This window comes from Scyliorhinus canicula, chromosome 3 (assembly GCF_902713615.1).
Source record: "Scyliorhinus canicula chromosome 3, sScyCan1.1, whole genome shotgun sequence".
Classification (NCBI taxonomy): Eukaryota; Metazoa; Chordata; class Chondrichthyes; order Carcharhiniformes; family Scyliorhinidae; genus Scyliorhinus; species Scyliorhinus canicula.
The window spans coordinates 240297808-240321304 of NC_052148.1; the positions used below are offsets into that span (position 1 = coordinate 240297808).

General features: G+C 46.7%; 1 protein-coding gene across 2 annotated transcripts in view; it reads left to right on the forward strand.

Annotated features, from left to right (window-relative positions):
- The window catches only part of rnf150a (ring finger protein 150a), a 127115-nt gene that overhangs the window by 70419 nt on the left and 33199 nt on the right, over positions 1-23497 (forward strand). For both annotated transcript variants that reach the window (XM_038792455.1, XM_038792454.1), the window contains exon 3: positions 18382-18453. In XM_038792455.1, coding sequence (XP_038648383.1) covers positions 18382-18453 — 72 coding nt within the window. The remainder of the gene's footprint in view (positions 1-18381; positions 18454-23497) is intronic.

The following is a 23497-nucleotide window of genomic DNA, read 5'->3' on the forward strand; positions in this document are numbered from 1 at the left end:
CTCAATGCATTTGAATGGGAAGTCTGAGATGAGATACCATTTTCAGAACTGCAGAGTGGGATTCTGCCAGCAATTTTATTCCTTCTGTATTTAATTGTGTGCATCTGCCTTGGTTAAAGTTGCTGTGACATTTGTGTATAAGTGGCAGAGAGTGCTATTAGCTTCACTGTTACTTTGACAGCAAATCTTGGGTTAATGTATTTTTAAATTTGATGTTACATTAGTTATATTTTCACTCGTGTTTCTACTGCTGCCAGTGGTCACAAAGTTAATGGTTGTTGATCCCCCCCCATTAAATTATTGAGACTTTGAGTGAGATCCAGCATGTCAGTCTCTGCTACCTCATTTATTTTTCACCAGGTTGTTCACTGAATCTCCCACTGTCACAGTACAAAACTATCATCAATTACGTGCACATTGTTTGCACAGAGGGTGCAGTTTTCTAAGGTGGCAAAAACATGTAATCTTTAGAATTTCTTTGCCAATTTGTGTACCACAATGATAATTATATGTGGAAGGTGAGGTTGAATAAATAATGTCAATGTTAGTTCACTTAACGGAGGTGTAGGTTTCCCATTATTTGAAAAAATTCAGCTCAAGGCCAAGAGGATGGCAATGCGTGGAAGGGAAAAACATTCTTCGGATGTTGGCTTTGCTCCAAAGCATATTATAAAAAGCTCCAGTCCTCAGTGCTAATATTCTTCCATAATGAGGCCCATAATGAGCCTGCTGAGTGTTAGAACCAGCATTAAAAAAGCCCCAAACCTGAAGGTGGGGCAGTCCGTCCAGACTCAAGTTAAAAAGGTGACAGCTCAGTTTTGGTGCACCATACAGCAAAGACTCTAGATTAAAATCCACAACATATATTTGAAAAATGTGACCAATTGAACATATAAAGGAACACATGAAATAGTAGCTAAGATAGCTTTCCAGAGGATATTTTAAGAGACGTGCAAGTAAAATATAGGTGTATGGCATTAAAGAAAACATAGCACCATGGATAAAGAGTCCGATTTATATAGCATCAACAACCTATATTTATATTGCACCTCTAATACAATATAATGCCTCAAGTCATGTCATTGGAGCTCTACAAAACAAAATTAGACACTGAACCACACAAGGTGATATTAGTGCAGGTGACCAAAAGTGAGGTTGCAGAGGTTGGTTTTAAGCAGTGTCTAAAGGGGAGAGAGGGGGAGAGAACCAGTGAGGCGTAAGGAGGGGATTCCAGTGCTTGGGGCCTAGGCAACTGAAAGCACAGCCATCAATGGCAGAGCAGTTAAAATTGGGAATGCTCCAAATTGGGGTGGAGGCATAAGCTTAAGAAGGGTGCTCTTTCCAAGGGCTGGTGCAGACTCGATGGGCTGAATAGCCTCCTGCACTGTAAATTCTATGATGGGGAACTTAATTTTGAAATATTTGGTGGTTAAAAAACAGATTTGTCAAATAGTGAAGGGTCTATCAAAGATTTCATGAGTACATAGGAATAGGTAAATAATTAACGGATGCAAATTAATATGGGTACTTCTGGTGTAGTGCATTTTCAAAGATAAAACAAATGATGAGAGCATATACTTGAAAGATGTGATGAACAGAAACAGCGAGGGATTCAGTTACTTACCTGTAGCCAGGTAAAGCTATTTATAAATAGTGGACAGAATGTACAAGAATAAAAAGGTAATATATTTTACAAAACATTTAGAACACGGCGTACTCTACTGCATGTCATTTAAGAAAGGTGATTAAAGCCATTGAGTCTAGCATTCAATAGGATTATGCCGTAGATGGAAAATGTTAATTATAAGGAAACTTCAGAAATTGGAGCCTTCACTGGAGCAAAAACGTTTGAGAGAAATTAATTTAAATTGATGGTTTGATTTATATGATTTATGTTTAAGGTTGATGGTGAATCAGGAAAGTCAGTAATGAAGGTCTAATTTAAAATTCTCACTCGGAGGATGACGAGAGAGGTCAACAGAAAAGTCTTCATGCATATGGTCAGTCATTGCTTTGCTATAGGAATAGATCATACAGAGTCTGTTTCTATCTTTTAAAGGAAAATTGATTAAATACTTGAAGCTTTGGAGATCAGTGCTAGATATATTTAGAACATAGAACATACAGTGCAGAAGGAGGCCATTCGGTCCATCGAGACTGCACCGACCCACATTAAGCCCTCACTTCCACCCTATCCCCGTAACCCAATAACCCCTCCTAACCTTTTTTGGACACTAAGGGCAATGTAGTGCCAATCCACCTAACCTGTACGTCTTTGGACTGTGGGAGGAAACCGGAGCACCCGGAGGAAACCCACGCAGACATGGGGAGGATGTGCAGACTCTGCACAGACAGCGACCCAGCAGGGAATCGAACCTGGGACCCTGGCGCTGTGAAGCCAGTGCTATCCATTTGTGCTACCGTGCTGCCCTATTTGAAAAGGACTTTTTTATTGTCAAATGTTTCCTATGCTGTATACTTCTGTGGTACTACCAGTGAAACACCCTCGTCCAGTGTTTTTCAAAGCTTTTTTCCCGGGACTCATTTTTGCCGACCGGCTGACCTTCGCAGCACATGCCACGTTCGCTTACCTTTAATGTGAAAGGGGAGACTGCTTGGTCCTCGAGATCTCACTCCACTCCGGTTCACAGGAGGAGAGGGCAGTGCGGATATCAGGTGCAGATTTCAGCCAGTTCCTTTGTGCCGTCTTCATCTTTGTGAAAATGGTGGGCGAAATTCTCCGCACCCGCGGAAAGTCGGCAAACGGTCGTAAAAATCGGGACCGTTTTACGACGGTCGCGAAGGCTTCATTTCCCGACCGATTCACTTCCTGGAAATGGGCTAGCAGCGCGGCCGCGTCAATTACGTGCGTGATGACGACGGAACGCGACGACGACACGAACCCGCCCATGTGACGCCGCCCGACGCCGTAAAAACGCGCGGGCGACCACAGAATCTGTCGGGCAGGATGTCGGAGCCTAGGCGAGCTGCACCTCGCTTTATTGATGCAGACGTCGAGGCGCTGCTCGATGCCGTGGAGCAGAGGAGGGGCATCATCCGCCCGCGGAGAGGGCATCGCCAACCTGCCAGCACGGTACGCCAGGCCTGGCGTGACGTGGCTGCTGCCGTCAGTGCTGTGGGGCAGACCCCTCGCTCAGCAGAGCAGTGCCGAAAGAAGCTACATGACCTCACCAGGTCTGCCAGGGTAAGTGCCATGAGGGTGCCCCCTAGTCACAACCATCCCTCCCCCTTAACTGCCCGGGGGGGGGGGGGGGAGAGGGATTGGGGCAGAGTTATTTGAGGGTGGTTCACAAAGTTGTCACAGACCCAGCGCTCTGGCCCCGAGGAGAGATGCAATCATCTGATGACAACTTGCCCCCCCCCCCAAACTGTGCCAGTATCAGAACGGACTTCTGAGACCTACCGTTTTGTAATGATCTACCTATGTTTCCTCCCCCAACAGGCCAAGGCCGGTCATAACCACCGTGAGCGGCACAAGACTGGAGGGGGTTCGCCCAACATGCACCCCCTCAGCACCTTTGAACAGAGGGCACTGGACCTTGTTGGGGGGTCTGCCACCCGCGATATCGCGCAATGCGAGGTTGGCGGAACTGCAGCAAGTGAGACAACCCTCCCTGACAAACACCCCCCCCCCCCCCCCCCCATCCTCTGTCCCTTCACACACCCTGCCCACTGGGACACCTCCCCATCCTCTGTCCCTTCACACACCCTGCCCACTGGGACCGTCCAGCGGCCTGCCGAGCAAATCGAAATAACCCGTCTCATTCTCTTCCCTAGGACGTGATGCCGAACGACCAGGGCCGTCTGGCTGCAGACGGAGACACGAATCTGCCGCCACCTCACCCGGGGCCTCACAACAGAGGGTGCCCGATCAGCGGGCAGCCCTATCTGCCCCAACCCAATCTGCGGACCAGGACGCACAGAGGGTTCGAGGTCCACCACCACCACCAGAAATGGCCAGGGACAACCCTCCTGTCGCTGAGCGGCCCCACACCCTGGACGAGGACCTAACCATTGAGAGCGTCGGGCTTGCGGCACTGCTTTCTCCCACCACTTCCATCATCCCAGAGATACACACCCCGGCGGGCCTATTTAGTGATGAGTCTCCTGGGGCACAGTCTGGTTGGCACATCACAGATGAGCAGGTACAGCAGGTGGAGGTCGGAGCAACAGAGGGCCCGGACTCGCGGAGGCCAGACCAGGCCCAGGATGCAGCTGGCTCCCAGACGTTTTCGGAGTTCCTGGAGTTTCTCAACCCACCCGCACAGCCGATGCCTCAGGAAACCCAGGGAAACAATGACGGGATGAGGGCTTCCTTCCAGACTCTGCAGACGCTGTTAGAGGAGTCGATCCGCGTCCAAGAGCAGGGAGTGGTGCCGCTCATGGCAGAGACCCAGTCCGACACCGCACGGGTGGCATCCGCGGTGGAGGCAATGGGTCAGGTTATGCAAGACGTTGGGATTAATGTGCACGCGTCATCCTCGGCCCTGGACAGGGTTGCCCTCTCACAGGCAGCAATGTGCCAGAGCCAAACCGACATTGCCGGCGCCCTGCGGGCCATGGCCGAGTCTCAGCAGGTCATTGGCCAGTCGCAGCAGTCAGTCGCCGAGAGCATCAACCGCCTGACACGTGCTGGATGGCGTCGTGCACAATCAGGTTGAGATCGCACAGTCCCTGGCGGGAATGTCTAACTCCCTGGACTCCGTCTCTGCAAACCTTCGGATCCTGGTGGATACCGTTGCAGGCCTCCAGGACTGGCAGCGCCAGGTGTCGGTGGTGCGACGGGGAACCTCCCCGCTCGCACCTCTGTCCCAAAGTGAGGCCCGGGGGCCACCGGGCTCCCCGAGGGAGGAGGAGGTTTCGGGGCCCGTCCCATTAACTCCATCACGGGACGTCCCGGAATTCTCGGCCTCCCCCCGTCCCATCCCTGGTGCATCGGGTGGGCAGCAGGCAGAGCAGGGTGGCACAATGTCACCCGAGACGCCCGCAGAGCAGCCTGGCCCATCAAGGCCGGGTCGCCCCAGGAAACGCTTGGCCAAGGAGAAACGAGTCGAGGGGGGCGATTCGCAGCAATCCTCCTCCACTCCTGCTGTATCATCTGGGGATTCACTTAGACGTAGTGGTAGGGCCCGTAAGGCAACTAAGATAGACACTGAGTAAGTTGGCACGGGTGAAGGGCACAGTTTAGTTGTAGGGGTAGGGCACCTGTAAATAATTGTTAATATTAAACACACTGTTCCACCTTACTTGTAATACCGTGTGATTGTTCCACAGCCACAGGAATCGTGATGGTGACCGAGTGTCGCTGGGGGTGGCGGGTGGTGAAACCTCGGTGCCGGGTGTGCAGTCCCTGCCCCTACCCCCCTCCCACAGCTAGCCCACGCGGGCACGTGATGGAGTGTCAGTGACGAACTCAGCGGCCACCAAGGTGGATGGTTCAGCTATTGCCATGGGTCAGACTCTCTCTAACGATTCTGAGCTCACAGCTCTTCGCAGAGCGGGCTGTCATCATTCCACATGGCACTGATCACACCCGCTGACACAGCCATCAATGTTGTGCCATTCCGTCTGGACCCAGTGATAAGCGTCATGTCGAAGTGGAGCAGTGTACACTGAGGGGGGGGGTTTGGTGGTGGCAGTTGTGTGGTGACCCTCTGCATGACTAGCGATGCAGGTGGTGGTTTGGTGTTCATCGGGGACGTCACATGCGATGCGTGAACCGTGCTGCCACCATGGCATCGCGTGCCCGCCGTCCTTGCCGGGTCCGTCGTGCCGCCTCCTGGACATCACCAGCACCTGGGTCGTGTCTGCGTGCTGCGCCCGCCACTCCGCCAGCGTCCTCCTCCTCCTCCTCCTCCTCCTCCTCCTCCTCCTCCTCCTCCTCTGTGCTGGCACCACTGCCACTAGCTTCTCCCTCCGCCTCCTGCAACAGGTCATCTCCCCTCTGCATCGCGATGTTGTGCAGCGCACAGCAGACCACTACAATGCGAGCGACCCTGTCGGCCTGGTACTGCAGGGCCCCTCCGGAGCGGTCCAGGCACCTGAATCTCATCTTCAGGAGGTCAAGGCAGCGCTCCACCACACCCCTGGTTGCTGCATGGGCCTCGTTGTATCGTGTTTCCGCATTGGTCTGAGGCCTCCGTATCGGCGTCATCAGCCAAGACCTCAGCGGATAACCCCTGTCACCTAGCAACCAGCCCCTCAGCCGGGGGGGACGTCCCTCAAACATCGCAGGGATGAACGACTGCGCTAGTATGTAGGAGTCATGCACACTCCCTGGGAACCTTGCACAGACGTTCATGAACCTCATGTGGGGGTCGCATACCACCTGGACATTAATGGAGTATGTCCCCCTCCTGTTTGTGAACACGTCCCTGTCCACAGCAGGCGGGCGCATGGGGACGTGAACACAGTCGGTTGACCCCTGAACCCTCGGTATCCTGGCCACACTGGCAAATCCACGGGCTCGTGAGTCTTGACTTGCTCGGTCCTCGGGAAAGGTGATGTAGCGATCGGCGATGGCATAGAGGGCGTCGGTCACATCCCGGATGCACCTGTGCACCGATGACTGGGAGATCCCAGAGACGTCCCCGCTCGGAGACTGGAAGGAGCCGGTAGCATAGAATTTCAGAGCGACCGTCACCTTGATGGCTACCGGGATCGCGTGTCCTCCCCCCGTTCCACGTGGGGCGAGGTGCGACAGGAGTTCGCAGATATGTATCACCGTCTGCCTACTCAGCCGGAGTCTTCTCCTGCAGGTGATGTCCGGCATTGTTAGGAAAGAGACCCGGACACGGTACACCCTCGGCTTTGGTCGTCGCCTCTGACGCCGTGGCTGCACCCTCACTCTCTCCTCTTCCTCTTCCTCCTCCTCCTCCTCCTCCCCCCCCCCCCCCCATGCTGCTCGACGACTGGCAACTCCTCGGCCCTTCCCTCTGCTGCTGCAGCTGGCCCTGCAGCCACTGCGGGTTGTGGGTGTGGATGCTGCTGCATCTCCAAATCCAGTAGAGCTGCCCCAACCACTGCGCAGAACATAGCCGTTCTGTTCCCATGCATCGTGCTAACCTACAGAAGGGTGGTGGGGGGCGGAGAAACGGGACATGTTAGACGGACGTTAGTCGACACCTCGGCAGCCGCCAGCCATGGGATACCAGTGTGTCCTGGTGGCCTGGTCGCGCTGCTCACACGCGGGCAGCCTAACCCCTGGTCACTTCCTGCATCCAACGGCCAGTAAACTATGTCCTCCTCACGGGTGCGTCAGTGGCCTGTGGCCGGAAGCCACAGGGGAACCAGCGGCCGTGTCCTCGTCACCTGCACACCATGGCATGGTGGCAGACATTTTGTTACGGGGTTGGACGGCTCACTCTCTACCTAAACCCCCCCCCCCCCTCCGTCGCCCCCCACTGCCTCCCCCGTCTCCCCCACTGCCCCCTCCGTCTCCCCCACTGCCTCCTCCGTCTCCCCCACTGCCCCCTCCATCTCCCCCACTGCATCCTCCGTCTCCCCCACTGCCCCCTCCGTCTCCCCCACTGCCCCCTCCGTCTCCCCCACTGCCCCCTCCGTCTCCCCCACTGCCCCCTCCGTCTCCCCCACTGCCCCCTCCGTCTCCCCCACTGCCCCCTCCGTCTCCCCCACTGCCCCCTCCGTCCCCCCCACCGCCCCCGTTCTGGACCCCCTCCCGTTCCCAGGGATGCCTTCCCCGTTGTGGCCAGACTCGAGCGGTGCGCTGAGCGGTGCGCTGAGCGGTGCGCAGAGTGGTGCCCTGATCTCCTCCAAGCAGTCGTCAGCCAGGCCGACTGGTTGACGAATTTAAAAAGCAGGTGTGTTTCACGACGTCCAAACAGGGCGCCATGACGTCGGGACTTCGGCCCATCCGGGCCGGTGAATAGCGGGGGGGCTCACAGTGGCGATTCTGGTCGTGTCAGGGGCGGGAAGGAGGCGTTTGTCGGGAAACGCGACTCCGACAATTTGCGGGGTTCGGAGAATAGCGGGAGGGCGTCGGAACAGCGTCGCCGTAAAAATTTCCGACGCCCGCTATTCTCCGACCCGTCGTGAGTCCGGAGAATCTCGCCCGGTGCTTCTCCCGTGATTGGGAAAGTTGCGGCCGATCGTTCAATGGCTCTCCCGATATCAACCCGCAACATACCCACAGGTCGTGACCTGTGCTTTGAAAAAGCCTGCCCTAGTCAAACAAAGAGCACAGTATGCAGAATAGAGCAGAGAGACAGGGACTGGGCAAAAAAAATTGGACCATTTTACAACAGTCAATTATAATCTTCCTCTCACACTCTTCAGATGTTCTCACTGCAACATCTAGAACCATAGCCAACACTGAGCACTGAGATTCCTGTTGCCAAAAATAATGATGAGGCTAATGGCTTTTCTTGTCCTTATTTATCTGCATGTTTTATATCAACTCCATGTGAGGGACTGATGCACATTTTAATCTTAAATACCAGAAATTGGTGCCCGAGTCGTGCTACTCAGCTGTTAGTTTTGTGAAAACAGCAACTTGCTGTCTGCTTGAAATGCTTTGTTACACAAAGTTCTTCTATTGTTAAATTGATACAAGCTAAACTTGCCATTGAAGTATTAACGTCTTAATTCCAGTCTAAGTATCCCTTTAACAACTTGCTAAATGTTAATTACTGCAAATCAGTCTCTGGCACTGAAAAAACATTTACTTGCCTTTAAAGCAAATCCTTTCTGTAAGAAACCTACTGTAACCTCACAAAACATGCAAGGGAACAGAGTGCTAATAGCCACAGAAACCACGGGTAAAGAGTGCTAATGGCAGTCCCCAGTGAGAACTCTGTTCCTTTGGTTTCTATGGCTATGACTCATCTTTCATTATCTCCACAGTATAAATAGTTCCCACTTTCCACGTCTTTTAGCTTTGACAAAGTGTCATCTGGACTCGCAACGTTAGCTCTTTTCTCTCCCTACAGACGCTGCCAGACCTGCTGAGATTTTCCATCATTTTCTCTTTTGCGACAGTAGCAATTTTGGATAAGATAAAAAATGATGAAGGACAGGTACTTAGAAGCTGGCAGTACTTAAAAGAATATTATTATATGTTTACCCACATAACTTTAAATATATATTTAAAGTTATCATTTAAATAACTTTATAAAATAACTTATAAAATAACTTTATAAAACTTTATACTAAATATTTAAAGTTATCATTTTAACTGTACCCTGAAGAACTTACTGCTTGCTGGGTACAGAGCAATTAAAACAAATCCGTTTTCAATTGGTCTAGAAATGGACCTTCAAATTATGCACCAGCCTCCAAATTATACCAAGGTTTAGCTGTGCAATTTATTCACAGTCTGATGTGCAACCAACCTAGGGAAATGAGCATCAGCACTATGTATTTTGTTGCTGGCAAATATTGGATTACCTGTGGAGGGAATGGTCACTCCTTTCATAATTTGAATGAAAAAGAGATCACAAATGCTGGATGTTCCGAAAATATGAAATAAATGTATTCTCTAATCTTTGGAGAATGCATTATGTTGCATAAGGTTGTGAAAGTTGGCACTTAAGACCTATAAAATTTAATGCTGCAAAGCAAGAAGAAATAGCATTTCACCATAGAATTACATAACTTGTTCCTGTGTTTCCATTGCCCCTTTTTTTCTTTTTCGCACATAGGAAATTTCCCTGTCTCAGTATTGATGGCCCAGCTGGTCTTTTCCTGTTCATCATTTTCAAATAGATTAATTAATTAATCAAACAAACCGATTAACTAAAATAGTAGTTCAGTAAAGAGGAGGAATCATTTCTACAAGTCCTGCAGAGTGAAAAGTGGAAGTATTCTCTGGCATGAATGTGCATAAGAAACATGCACAAGCTACAAGAAGTGCATTAAAATGTTGATGCGGCATAAGCCAAAGAAGGAAACACGAGGCTTGAAATCATAGAACTTACAGTGCAGAAGGAGGCCATTTGGCCCATTGAGTCAGCACTGGCCCTTGGAAAGTGCACCCCACTCAAGCCCACACCTCCACCCTATTCCCGCAACCCAGTAACCCCACCTAACCTTTTTGGAAACTAAGGGTAATTTATCATGGCCAGTCCACCTAACCTGCACATTTTTGGACTGTGGGAGGAAACCAGAGCACCTGGAGGAAGCCCTCGCAGACACAGGGAGAATGTGCAGGCAAAGATAAGCACAAACTGGCAAATATTCTGAATGATTTCTTCCTCAACCTATTCATTGTACAAGATATGAATACCATGTCCCCCCAAAAAATGAACCCAACTATTCAAGACTGTGATCTAAATGAAGTAGAGATTGCAGACAAGCTCAAAGGGCTAAAAATAAATAAGTTCCCAAGGTCAGCACTCACCGTCACTACAATTGTGAAACTGACCAAACTCTGCTATCATCCGCTTGTGCACAATTAAATGTGGAAATTAAGAGGTTGTTGGTAATGATTTTCTGCTCCTTCACTGGTTATGCCCCTGCATACAGCAATCTTTAGAAATCACTTCAACTGATGTGGTCTTCCTCTTTGCCACTTTAAATATAGGTCAAAAAAGTAGTGCCTTGTTCAGTGAAGTACAACTGGGTTTTTATCAGCATACTAAGCATTTTTATTGTTGAACAACCTCTCTGAGATTGAAAAACTGATTTTATATTTGTGAAATGTCCAGTTTCAAAATAGATAAAATTCTTAAAAGGTTTTGATGTAATTCTTTTTACGATTTATGATATTTCAACTTCTATTTTTCTCCTTTAAGATATTAGTTAAAATCTACTTTTTAAAAAAAAAACCTTTTGGTCACTTGCCCTAATATTCCCTTATGTGGCTTGGGGCACGATTCAATGGAAACATTTCTAAGTTCATTTGTGGCGGGTTTTTCAAGGAGTTTCCTGCCGCCAAGTAACCCCCCCCCCCACCCATTTATTCAATACTCAATGACACTTAGTCACTTTTTACAGCACTGGGGAACTGGACTCTAAGATCGAGCCGCAATTTTGAAAGGGTGCCCCGATCTCTAAGTGAGTTTGTGGGTCCCTCACACCCCCTCCACCCCCAAGTGAGGACACCCTGCTATGGGGTCCATGTGGCCCCCTGTCTTCAGGCCGTCCCACGCCTCCATACAGTACCACCCCTTCCAGGGCCATCACCTGTCATTCCCCCCAATCTCCATGAGGCCCCTACTTAACTGCCCTGCAACCCCCCTCCCCCTGGTTCAACACCCCTCCCACCCCCAACCCCGCCCTCCTTTTATGGGCATAGCCCCCCTCAGGCCCTAATCTTTGGAAGTGCCACCCAGGCACGCTTGCACGCCACCGTGGCACCCAGGCAGTGCCCCTGCCAGCTTGGCAGTGCACCAGGGTACTTTGTCAGTGCCAGGGTGCCAGCTGGTCAGTGCCAACGTGTCCACGTTCCAGGGAGCGTCCCTGCACTGACCACCTAGGGACAACCAATCACCCAGGAGACCCCCAGGTGCCATTCCACCTGGTCTATGCTCTTGTGGACCTATACTGATTGGCGCTTGGCTGCAGCCTCACTGCTCAGGCCAGTGATTTCAGGGATGATTGTGTATCCTGGGTAGGGACGCCTTAAATAGGTTTAAGACCTTTAGTGAGCGGCATTTGGTCTTGCCCCTTTTGGGCGGACTTCAGATTTGACGCCTCACGGGACTTGGGTGAATCCGAGAGGCGCTTCCGGGAAACCCACGGGAGGCTTCACCCGAGATTCACAGGCCGCGTTCTGCTCTTGCTCGAGTGCAACGCGGCCAGAGAATCGCGGCCAGAGAATCGCGCCTTGGGTGTCACATTTAGTTTTATTATGCCTCTGTGACACTTTGGGATATATTATTACAATAATTGTACTGTGTAGATGACATTGATATGCATGTGGCTCTTTATCCAATCAATGTGTCACATTTGGATTGCTCTAACTGTAAATGACATCAGGACTTAAAATACAAGCCTTGGATGGTCTAATATTAACAGTGAAATTGAGTGTTGTGATGTTACACCATTGACTTTTGATTATGATGACATGGGTTTGATGAAACAATACCAATGTTTGCGCGCACACTGAAGCAGAAGTGTTGTATAAGCCTTCTCATGTCAAATGTATTTGGTTAGCATTAGATTTCAGAATGATATACACTTCATATTGACTGTTTTACTTGCACACTGTCGGTGTGTAAACAATAGGCAGAGTTTTGAAAATACTTGATGTTCGTCAGAAAAATGTAGCTGTAGAAATATATTTGCTTAATATATTTTTTTTAAATTTAGACTGCCCAATTCATTTTTTCAAATTAAGGGACAATTTAGTGTGGCCAATTCACCTACCCTGCACATCTTTTGGGTTGTGAGGGCAAAACCCACGCAAACACGGGGAGAATGTGCAAACTCCACACGGACAGTGATCCTGAGCCGGGATCGAACCTGGGACCTCGGCGCAGTGAGGCAGCAGCACTAACCACTGCGCCACCGTGCTGCCCGTATTTGGTGAATATTAATACTAATACTTATGTATTTAATGATCACGTAAATACTAACATATGATAAGTAGTTATTCATTAATAATTTTTTTTTGTATTTGTTCTTGGCACAAAATTCATTACTTTGGGCATCAAGTGCCAATATTTATCAACAGTAGAAGCCCAGAATAAAGATCTCACTATCTAATCATAATGAAGTACCTGTATTTTCACAGTAACTGCTGCAAAAGTCTGAATTCCTCTGCCTCCCGGATTAGCCATTTCACCAGCTTTTTAGAATCATATTGCCAATTTAACTCATTTCAGCTCATAGCTAGCAGAAAGAGGAAATAAAAATATTGCTTCTCTGGGTAAAATGAATCATGAATATCATACCTAATTATTTGATATTTGTGACATTGAATAGGCTTATTAATCATAAAGCCAGCAGCCTTTTTTTAGCATTAATAGTCTACATAAAAATGAGTTTGTGTGGTTCATGTATTTGTCAAAGCAACTTAAATCTTTTTGCCATTTAACTGTAACCTTTTGCTTTCTTTTAATTTAGTTGTAAACTGTAAATTAAACTATTCAATAACAATCAAGAATAGACTGACAATCTGGATGTAAAGGACAAGTCTAATTTAAAAAGTATATATCACATTTTTATGCTGTTCATATGGTGGAGGCTCTGGTGCAATGTAGATAACCTAGGATATACAGTACAGAAACAGACCATTTGGCCCAACCAGCACATGCCGATGTTTATGCTTCACTCCATCCTCCCACACTCATCTTCCCTCCTCTAAATCATAACCCCCTATTCACTTTTCCCTCATATGCTAGCCTAATCTCCCGGAATGCATATTGTATTCATTCCTGTGGCAGTGAGTTCCACATTCTCATCACTTTCGGCAAAGAAGTTTCTTTTAAAATCTCTATTTTATTTTTGGGTGAATATTGGTGGCCTCTAAAACATTACAAGTTGGGATATCCTCCCTGTATCCACTCAAATTGAAACCGTGAAACATTTCATAATTTTAAAGACTCTATTAGATCGCCCCTCAGCTTCCTTTTTCAAGAGAAAAGAGACCTAATCTATTCATCTTTTCCTGAACGATATTTCTGGTATCATCCTTGTAAATTCATTTTGCACCTTCTGCAGTGTCCCTATATCTTTGTTATCGTATGGCGACTAGAATGTAATACTTTAGATGTAGTTTGATACAAGTTTAACATTGCTTCTTTTAATGGTATTACTAACGTGTGACACAACTTTTATTGACTGGTGTACTTGTATTCCAGGATTCCTTACCCTAGCTACGTTCCCAACTCCCAAGTGATAAATGACCTTCCTATTCTTCCTACCAAAGTTTGCTCTTTATATTTGTTGGACACTTCCGATTCAATGTATAAAGTCTGTGAATCCCCCAGTGTTGACTGTAGCTGAACTATTTTGTGCTTGTCTGATACATGGGAGATGCAGTTGGAACACAGAATCTATAATTCTGATTGCCTCATACTTTATCTGTTCGAGTATACACCATAGTTATTGTCTAATGTTGTGTGCAATTCACTCATTGATGGGACATAGCAAAGAATTATGCGTATTTCCATACAATGCTGTGTGGAACGATCAGGTCATTGCATACTTTCTTATCAGCTGTAATTTACATTTGGCTTCATAACCTGCAAGTAATATAGATAATTGCTTGTTAGCAAAGTACAACTTGCCCACTGAACACCCATTCAGAGTAGCTAGCACACTTAATATGCTGTAAGTGTTTTACTTAAAACATACAGCTCCGAATCAGGCTTTTTGTCCTGATTAGTCCATTTTGGCATTTATGCTCCATTCGAGCATTTTCTCCATCCTTCCTCACCTAATTCCATCAACAGAACCCTTCTCCTTTATTTGCTTATGTTTATGTGCACCTATATGATTCACCTCAACCACTGTTTGTGGTAGCGAGTTCCACATTCTTGCTGCACCCTGGTCAAGAAGTTTCTTCTGAATTCCCTATTTGATTTCTTCATGCTTTATATTGATGACATCTAATTTTGGTCTTCCTCACAATTTTTTTGTTCTTGATATGGGCATTGCAGGCTAGACGAACATTTGTTGCCAATCCCTAATTGCTCTTGAGAAGGTGGTGGTGAATCGCCTGCTTGAACTGTGGCAATCATTGTGGTGTAGATACATCCACATAATTGTTAGGAAGAGAAACAATTGGAAATATCGTCTGTATGTCGGTTTTATTCTGCCAACATTAGCAAACAAAGTAAACCAATGACTTAATTGTGGGTGGTTATCCTACCCCTGGGAGACTGATGCAGAGCCTCTCCCACAGTTAAGTGGGCCCAGCCAACATGATTGGCACTGCACCGGCTGCATTAAATCCAGCCCTGAATCTGTTTTGCAGATGCCTCAGAGACATCCCTGTTCCACTAAAGATGCCATGAGACAGCCAGTGACCTTTTTCTATCCCACACCCCACGGAATTCGCTGACACATACAGAATAACTCTGACAGACTTTGGGCAAATTTCCTAATTATGCTGAACTGGAAGATGCCACTTTGGCTTTCCTCCAAAGCAGAAAACCCTGGCTTGTGGCCATTAAATCTTGAGTTTTGCATCCTATGTGCTCTTTATTAAGAGTTAACATTTATAGTTTTACTTAGTTTTCTTTTGTTCACCATATATTTATTGCTGCATTATGTTACGATCCTCATAAAGGTGGAGAGCTTTTTTAAAAAAAAAAAGCAATCCCCACAATGGCAACAAAAAGAAACTGGTAGACAAGATTTCACTTCTTAAAAGTTTTACTGTAATGTACCAACTAAAATCAACATAATTCAAACATTAACATGTGAAGCATATTTCAAATAAAAAGGTAAATTTCACTTTTAATGATCAATATAACAAAGATATGCCTCACATAGTTACAAATATTCATATTTTTACTGAGTCAATCTCTATGTCGGATCTCTCGCTTCCCACTCAATCGTTTTAGTCCTCAAGTTGTATTCAACAGCAGCCATGTTCTGTCCAAAGCCCCCGGAACATGTTACCGATGATGAGACACATGTTTATGAACCCTCTCATGACAGTTCTAATGGTACAAAATCCCCAGAGACTCCTTTCTCTGGCTGAGACAGCAGTAATCCACAATCCCCTGCCTTTTGTTGTCTTCCACTCTGCACTCTCTTCATTACAGCTGTATAACATGCATGGTAACACGGACTTTGGTCTATTCTCAGAGACCTTCTTTAACACCGGGTCTGCTTGAAGACTGCCAAACAGAAAACTGTTCTATTCAGAAAGAACCTTGCTTGTTTCCTCTTTATACAAATTCTCAGTGTGTTCTGAACTGCAAAAGAAAAAGCACTGGCTGATCCAACCCCACTTTCAATTTATCCTTTGCTTCTTAGCTGTACACCCGCAAGGCCACCTTCGGTCGCATGGGTATTTCTTAGAACTTTATTTGGTCATAATCAGGAAAGCAATTGACTGTCTTTCAGAATGCTTCCAAGCTCACTTTGGACTTAAAAGGGGCACTAAAAGAAAATACATGCTTCTCAAAGCATTTGGGTCATCATAATTATACAAAATTATATAATTGTATACAGAATTATTTCAGGCTTGCACAATTAATGATGGATAGGCATCTAAAACATTCCTCAACGAACTAGCAAGTCAAATGACACTATATACTGTACTGTCTGTTACATATCCAAACATGATCCAACTGTAATGTGGTGTCAAGATCATGACTTGAGATGAACCTCCAGTTTTGGGACATTACAGAATATAGTTCTCTCACTGGGGGCGCGGATGGGAAACAAGAACATCAACAATGTTTTCAGGCATAACATCTGAATATTGAGGGATCTATTACAAAACATAGTGTAAATTTATATAGTGCCCTTAATGTAATGAAATGAACAAGATGTTTCACAGGAATATTGTAAAAGAGTATATCACCAATTATAGTTTTGTACTATTAACAATCACTGCTCTTCTAGAACATACAGTTGAAGTGCAGCCTGCCAAAGGTATAAATATTCATCTTTAAACAAAGGTTCAAGGTTTTGTCTTTGTGGGTACTTGCGTGCACAGTCTGGAACCTCATGGGCCATGTACTGAGCCAGCCTAGTTCTATCCTGAAGAATATAGAGAGGAAGGGGCAGGAAATATGCTCAAGATTGTATTTTACCATCACCCTGCCCTGCCCCCTCTATCTACTCGGTTTTCTGAGGAACAATTCCTGCTCCTTCATATTCACTTACCTATATGTGGGTACATGTATTAAGTCTCAGGCTAATGTAGACACGCTGCCTCTGCTTTGTGCGATTTGGCTTTTCTGACGTTGGATGCTGGGGCCGTTTATTTGATCCTAGTTTCCAAATTTCAAATGTTCCATTGTCATCTGAGGGCTGCATTAGGCCAAATACAGGAGGAATGTACATGGGAGTGCTTTAAACGTTCTTGCCGTCGAACAGCCAAGGAAATGTTGGAGCCAAGGAAAAGTAACATTTTAAAATCAAAAGAAAAATTTCCATGCGTTCATCTCCCCGCTGCTGTCACCCCCGTAGTGCATTTCTGTTGTTTGCATTCTTGTAGAAGCCAGGAAGTCTGCCTCCAATATGATAATGTCCCCAGAGTCCAAATTGCAGCTGGGGGTGGGTGGGCAATCTTATGGCCATACGCAAGCACACGCCTGCCTGATTTCCACCAGCTGAACAAGACCATAAAGTTTAAGTTTGTGTTCTCATTTAATTTTCCTTTATCTTGAGCTACTGATATAAACCTACTTTTGGTGTTCTGATTTAGAATTTCTCCACCAATACAGCAGTAACTCTCAAAATCTTTGTCCCACCAATAATGGCTCCCAAAGTCCATCATAGGACTACCCTTCACCTCCCTCACAATGCAAATCTACCAGAGACGCCCCCATAAGAGAGACCCCCACCTGAAACTGCTGTCTAGCTTCATGGCAGGGATTTCTCTTATGGAGGACTTTGAGGCAGGGGTCTCTTCTAATGGGGGCAGGCTTCCAGGCTTGGATCTCTCCGATTGGGGGGGGCGTTCCAGGCAGGGGTCTCTGGTGGAGGTCTCTAATGGGGGAGTCTCTGGTGGGAGTCTCTTTAATTTTAGGGTTTCTGGTGGGGGTCATTCGCGAGGGTCTGTGGTGGGGAGGGGGGGGGGGTCGAGTCACCCTCGTCCTGTGGGGGGGGGAGAGGCACAGATGCCGAACAGTGCTACTGGGCCGCCCGCTCAAAATGGCGGCCCAGTAGAAGATTTGAAAGGAAATCCCTCGCAATACCCACCATGCATAAATTTGCATGTCAAGGGATAGATAGCCTTTGGATATTTGGGCTCCCAGCATGAGTGCAAATCAGTGGCGATTCATTTCCGGCGGGAAAACATAGTCTCTTAAATGGAGAACTCTGACAAATATCTTGCATTTTTATAGCGCTTTTAATGTAGAAAAAGTCCCAAGACACTTCATGTGGTTGTGAAGAATAAGTAATGTTTAATCAAGAATGAAAATTAGGAGTTCTGCTCAAAAAACATTGTTTAGGAGGATGTTAAAGAAAGGGAATGGAGGTAGTGAAGATCTTGGAGAGAATTCCATATATCTTGGACAACTAAAACATGGCCTCCCAAAGTTGAGGCAAAAGAAATGAGAGAAATGCACTAATGAGCAGTATTAGAGCAATGGTGAGTAAGGTCAGGAAGGGAGTGAAGGATGCAGGGTACGTAGAGTGATTCCGTATACTGTATTGATTTTATAAATTTACCCATTCAGTCTTATGAATGTTGAACCACCACAGTGTATAGTAGTAGCTACTTCATACTGTTCTTGTTGTAATGCAAGCTATATTTTGTTTTGCTAGCGTCGTCTTGGAGATGCTGCAAAAAAGGCAATTGGAAAACTTCAAATTAGAACAATCAAGAAAGGTGATAAGGTAATCCATTTTTTAAATTAGCCCGCTCAGTTTTGTTTGCTTTCCTGCTTGATAACACAGGCTTCCCATATTACAGTTTACATTGTTAACATAATTAACCACTACTTTTTCATGGGCAATTGGGATGAGCAATAAATACTAACATCCATGATGCTCACGGGCCATGCACACATGTAGATAGACAAAAGTACCTTAAGTAATGATAGGACAGCCTGCCACATCACTCCATGTTATTCTTTTCATGGATTATAGCGACATTGCCAGTCCAAGGCCTCAATCAAGGTTTCCCAAACTTTTTTAGCCACAGAACCCTTCTGGCCTCCAAAGAATACAGAAGGAACTTCTGAGAAACATTCTTATTGTGTTGAAGAGCCAAACCACAAAAACAGATGGTTTTCACACATTATATACAAACATCCAAAATCTAATTTATAGTCTTTTCTACTTCTTAAGTATCCATTTACTATCATTTTAAAAAACCCTTATTAAAAACCTTCTTAGGTCTTACCTTTTTGTCATTAATAAAGGGAAGAGTGCTGCTGGAATGCTGGATTCTGTTCTCTCCCTCTCTCTCTCACTCACACACACGCACGCACGCACGCACACACACACGCGCATTTGTATCTCTCACTCACACAGACGCAACTCATCTCTCACACATGCATGCACTCTCATCTCACATATAATCTTTTTTTATTATTATTGTCACAAGTAGGTTTACTTAACACTGCAATGAAGTTACTGTGAAAATCCCCTCGTCGCCACACTTCTCCGGTGCCGGTTCAGGTACACTGAGGGACAATTCAGAATGTCCAAATTACCTAACCGGAAATCTTTCGGGACTTGTGGGAGGAAACAGGAGCACCCAGAGGAAACCCACGTAACTTCATTGCAATGTTAAGTAAACCTACTTGTGACAATAATAAAAAAAGATTATGGGCGCGATTCTCTGCTGCCCACGACGGGTCGGAGAATAGCGGGAGGGCCTTCCCGACATTTTTCCCGACCTCCCGCTATTCTCTCCCCCCCCCCCCCCCCCCCCCCCCCCCCCCCCCCCCCCCCCCCCCCCACCCACCCCACCCCACCACGGCCGCCCCACGAGACGAATCGCTGGTCGCCGTTTTTTACAGCGAACAGCGATTCTCCCCAGGCTGATGGGCCGAGTTCCGAGGCCTTTACGGCCGTTTTCACGAACGCAAACACACCTGCTCTCACCGTTTGTGAAAACGGCCGCAAAGTGCCGTCCCAGACAACCATGGCACCGATTGGCATGGCCGCACCACGGCCGTGCCAAGGGTGGCATGTGCCCGCGATCGGTGGGCAGCGGGTCCGATACCCGCGCACTCTTTGTTCCTCCGCCGCCCCGCAGGATCAGTCCGCGGGGCGGCTGAGGGGCATGACGGCCCGCGCATGCGTGGGTTTGACACACATGCGTGATGACGTCATCCGCGCATGCGCGGGTTGGAGCCGTCCAACCCGCGCATGCGCGGCTGACGTCATCGTGCGCGTCAGCTGCTGTGACGCTTGGCGCGCGGGCTTAGTGACGGTTGCTAAGCCTGTGATGCTGTTCTTCACAGGGCCGTGCTGCTAGCCCCGACCGGGAGCGATAATCGGGTACCGGGAGGTGGCGAGGAGGCTGCCGTGAAACACGGCCAGTTTCACGGCAGCCTTTACGACTCTCCGCATTTGCGGAGAATCGCGCCCTACATGTGAGATGAGAGTGCATGCACGGGGAGAACGTGCAGACTCTGCACAGACAGCTACCCAAGCCGGGAATCAAACCTGGGACCCTGGTGCTGCGAAGCAACAATGCTAACCACTGTACTACATATATGCTGGCGATATCTGCTGTGGCTCTCAGCCTCAGAACTTTCTAAACTAGAGACAACACTAAACAAAAATGATGCAAAGCTGGCCAACTATTGCAAGCCCTGGTGCCTTCAGCCCAGCAGCAAAAAACAGTCTCCAGTATATTTCGCCTTTACAATGCCAGCGCTGAGAGGGAACTCAACATCTCATTGAATGGCAAGAGACTGAATTACAAACAACAACCCATTTATCTTGGTGTTACCCTTGACCAAACACTGACAGACAAGAAATATCTGAGCAAGACAGCAGCAAAGATCAAAACTAAACACAACCTCCTCAGCAAAGGTGCTGTTCATGGAGTGCAAATGCTCATACCCAAGGACCTCGGCTCTTGTCATTGTCTACTCGACTGCAGAATACTGTGCACCAATATGATACAATTCAACCCACACCAATCTTGTAAGTACCCAGCTCAACCCAACAATGCATACTATATTGGGTTCTCTCCCATCAACTCAGTTCCCCTGGCTCCCAGTCCTGAGCGATACCTCATCCCCTCACATAAAAAGGAGATTGCAACAGAAAAGCTCTAGGAGAAAGCTTACATCAACTCAAGCCTGCTGCGATATAAGAATTCTGCAAATCCAACTGCTGCTGGTTAAAAGCCTGGGTTGGAGTGTGTTTGACTGCTGCAATCATGTTTTTAAAATAATCTGGGTTTGAACGACAGCAAAGCATCAAAGAGCATGAGGTGATATTAGGCATTGTTAAAAATCTTGGGCTAATGCAAATTGTTTTTGATTAGGATTCCCTGGGGAGTTAATTTGTTTTCAGCTTTGTGAGATGAAGTCATTGCTGGGTAGAGCTAATGCATCAGGCTATTTGGGGAAGCATTTCCAGTATCAGCTCTGATCTGGCTGAAGTTGAGACAGGAGTAAGGCAGTTTGTTCTCATTGTAGGTTAGTTAAAAGAGATTTACTGTATTTGAAGCAGTGCAGACATGCCGGAGGACAAGGGGGAACTGAGACAAGCCAGTTGAAATGGGTTTTGAAGACGTTTCTGCAGGAGTTCAGACCGGAGTCCGTTCTGTAAAGCAGTGCCAAGTGATTTGTTTTTCAAATGATAACTCTGTGCCTTTGGTATTTAAGTAAGAAGTTTACAACACTCAGGTGAGGAAAGAGCAGTGCTCTGAAAGCTAGTGATTCAAAACAAACCTGTTGGACTTTAACCTGGTGTTGTAAACTTCTTACTTAAATACCAAAGGCACAAGAGTTATTTGAAAAAGTCCAAAAGTCCAACAGGTCTGTCTCAAACACTAGCTTTCGGAACACTGCTCCTTCCTCACCTGAGAAAGGAGCTGTGCTCCGAAAGCTAGTGTTTGAAACAAACCTGTTGGACTTTAACCTGGTATTGTAAGACATCTTACTGTGCTCACCCCAGTCCAACGCCGGCATCTCCACATCATTGGTATTTAAGGTGGATTGAGAGCTGATATGGTTTAATTTCTTGTTGTTGAAGTGGAAATAAGGATAGAAATTCAGGGTATCGTATTCACTGTTGTAAGGGCTCTTTCTGTTGATTCCCTTTTTTCCCTTTCTTTATTTTTGCTGTTATCATATTGATCCATGGAAGCTTAATGATCATATATCTTTAATTCGAGCAAGGAAAGCGAGGAAGTCAAAAGGCCATATTCTGCCCGTGAACAAGCGATGATTGGGTCCTGTTGAATCTCAATCTCTCCTCTCTCTCTCCTCTCTCTCTCCTCTCTCTCTTCTCTCTCGTCTCTCTCTTCTCTCCTCTCTCGTGTTGTCTACAGAACAGCTGCAGTATTTATGAAACCGCAGACACCTTAATGAATCGACTGTGAAAATCATTACCCATTGACAGCAGAAATCTTGAACTGAAAGCCTAAATTGAAAGAAGGCATGCTTGAAGACCACCATCTGAAACAAAGACTTTCATCCTTTTATTTATTATTTTACACCCTTCCTCTCCCCTATGTGCCTGTTTGTCTTTGTGTGTGTTTGTGTGTGGAGGGGGGTAAGTTAAAGTGGGAGGTAGGAATTAGATAATAGTTAACTTGTTGTATTTGCTGCATATTTAATTATTGCTGGTAATAAACTTAATTGTGTTTAAATTTACAAACATGGTGACTGCAGTTAATTGGGAAACCAAGGGCCAAAACATTTGGGTGTTTTTCGAAGAATTATTTATTTATTTCAATTGTGTTGCGATTCTGGGTCAAGTGGGGCTGGAATTGACGACGCTCTAGCCCAGGGGGTCGTAACACTTTATTGTGGTTTCGGTCCAGGAAACTGTTGTGTTCTGGTCTGGGATCATAATATTGGACACACCTCAACCGTCTTCGCAATGGCCAAGGCCTTAGTGCAGCAAATCAGCATAAGTGGGACCTTGCAGGGAACCTGGACTGCAACTGTGGTGCACCCCAATCAGTAACTCATCACTGACTACTGTCTCCTGTCAAAATTTAGCAGAGGGCTCAGAGAGCTCCATTTAGCCACTGTGGAAGCTATTGGCTGGCTTGGTGACTACTGCACATGCTTAAAAATAAACGACTGAAGAAAAATGGAGAAAGTTGCAGCCTGTTCAATGCATTCTGCTTAATTCTTCCTTCCCTAACATAATTTTTTCTTCTGGTCTAGAATACCCTCACTAGTGCTGACAGCACTTCAGTTTCTCGTTTAGCTTGGAAAGAAGGTGGAATGGGAATCCAAGCCATCAGAATCTCCTCTGCTTGTTTATCTGCCGCGCTGTGAAAAATCAACCAAAGATTTATGTGTTGCATGAACAGTCTCAGTTACAATTTTTTTCAATGAATAACATTTATATTGGACCTTTAATATAATAAAGTGCCCCAAGGTGCTTCATGACAGCATTACAAAAGCATAATTTGGACACTGAGCCACACAAGGACAAATGGTCAAAAGTCTGGTCAAAGAAATAGATTTTGAGGAACATCTTAAAGGTAGAATGAGAACCAGAGAGTTGGAAAGGTTTAAGGAGAGGATTCCAGACCTTATGGCTTAGGTAGCTGAAGGCACTGCAAGCATTGGTGGAGCAATTAAAATTGGTGCAAATCAAGAGACCAAATTAGATGAGCACAATATCCCAGAACGGCTATCAGGCTGGAGGAGCAATAGCGAGGGGGGAGACCATAGAGGGTTTTGAAAACAAGGATGAGAATTTTAAAATCAGCACTTTGCTCAACTGGAAA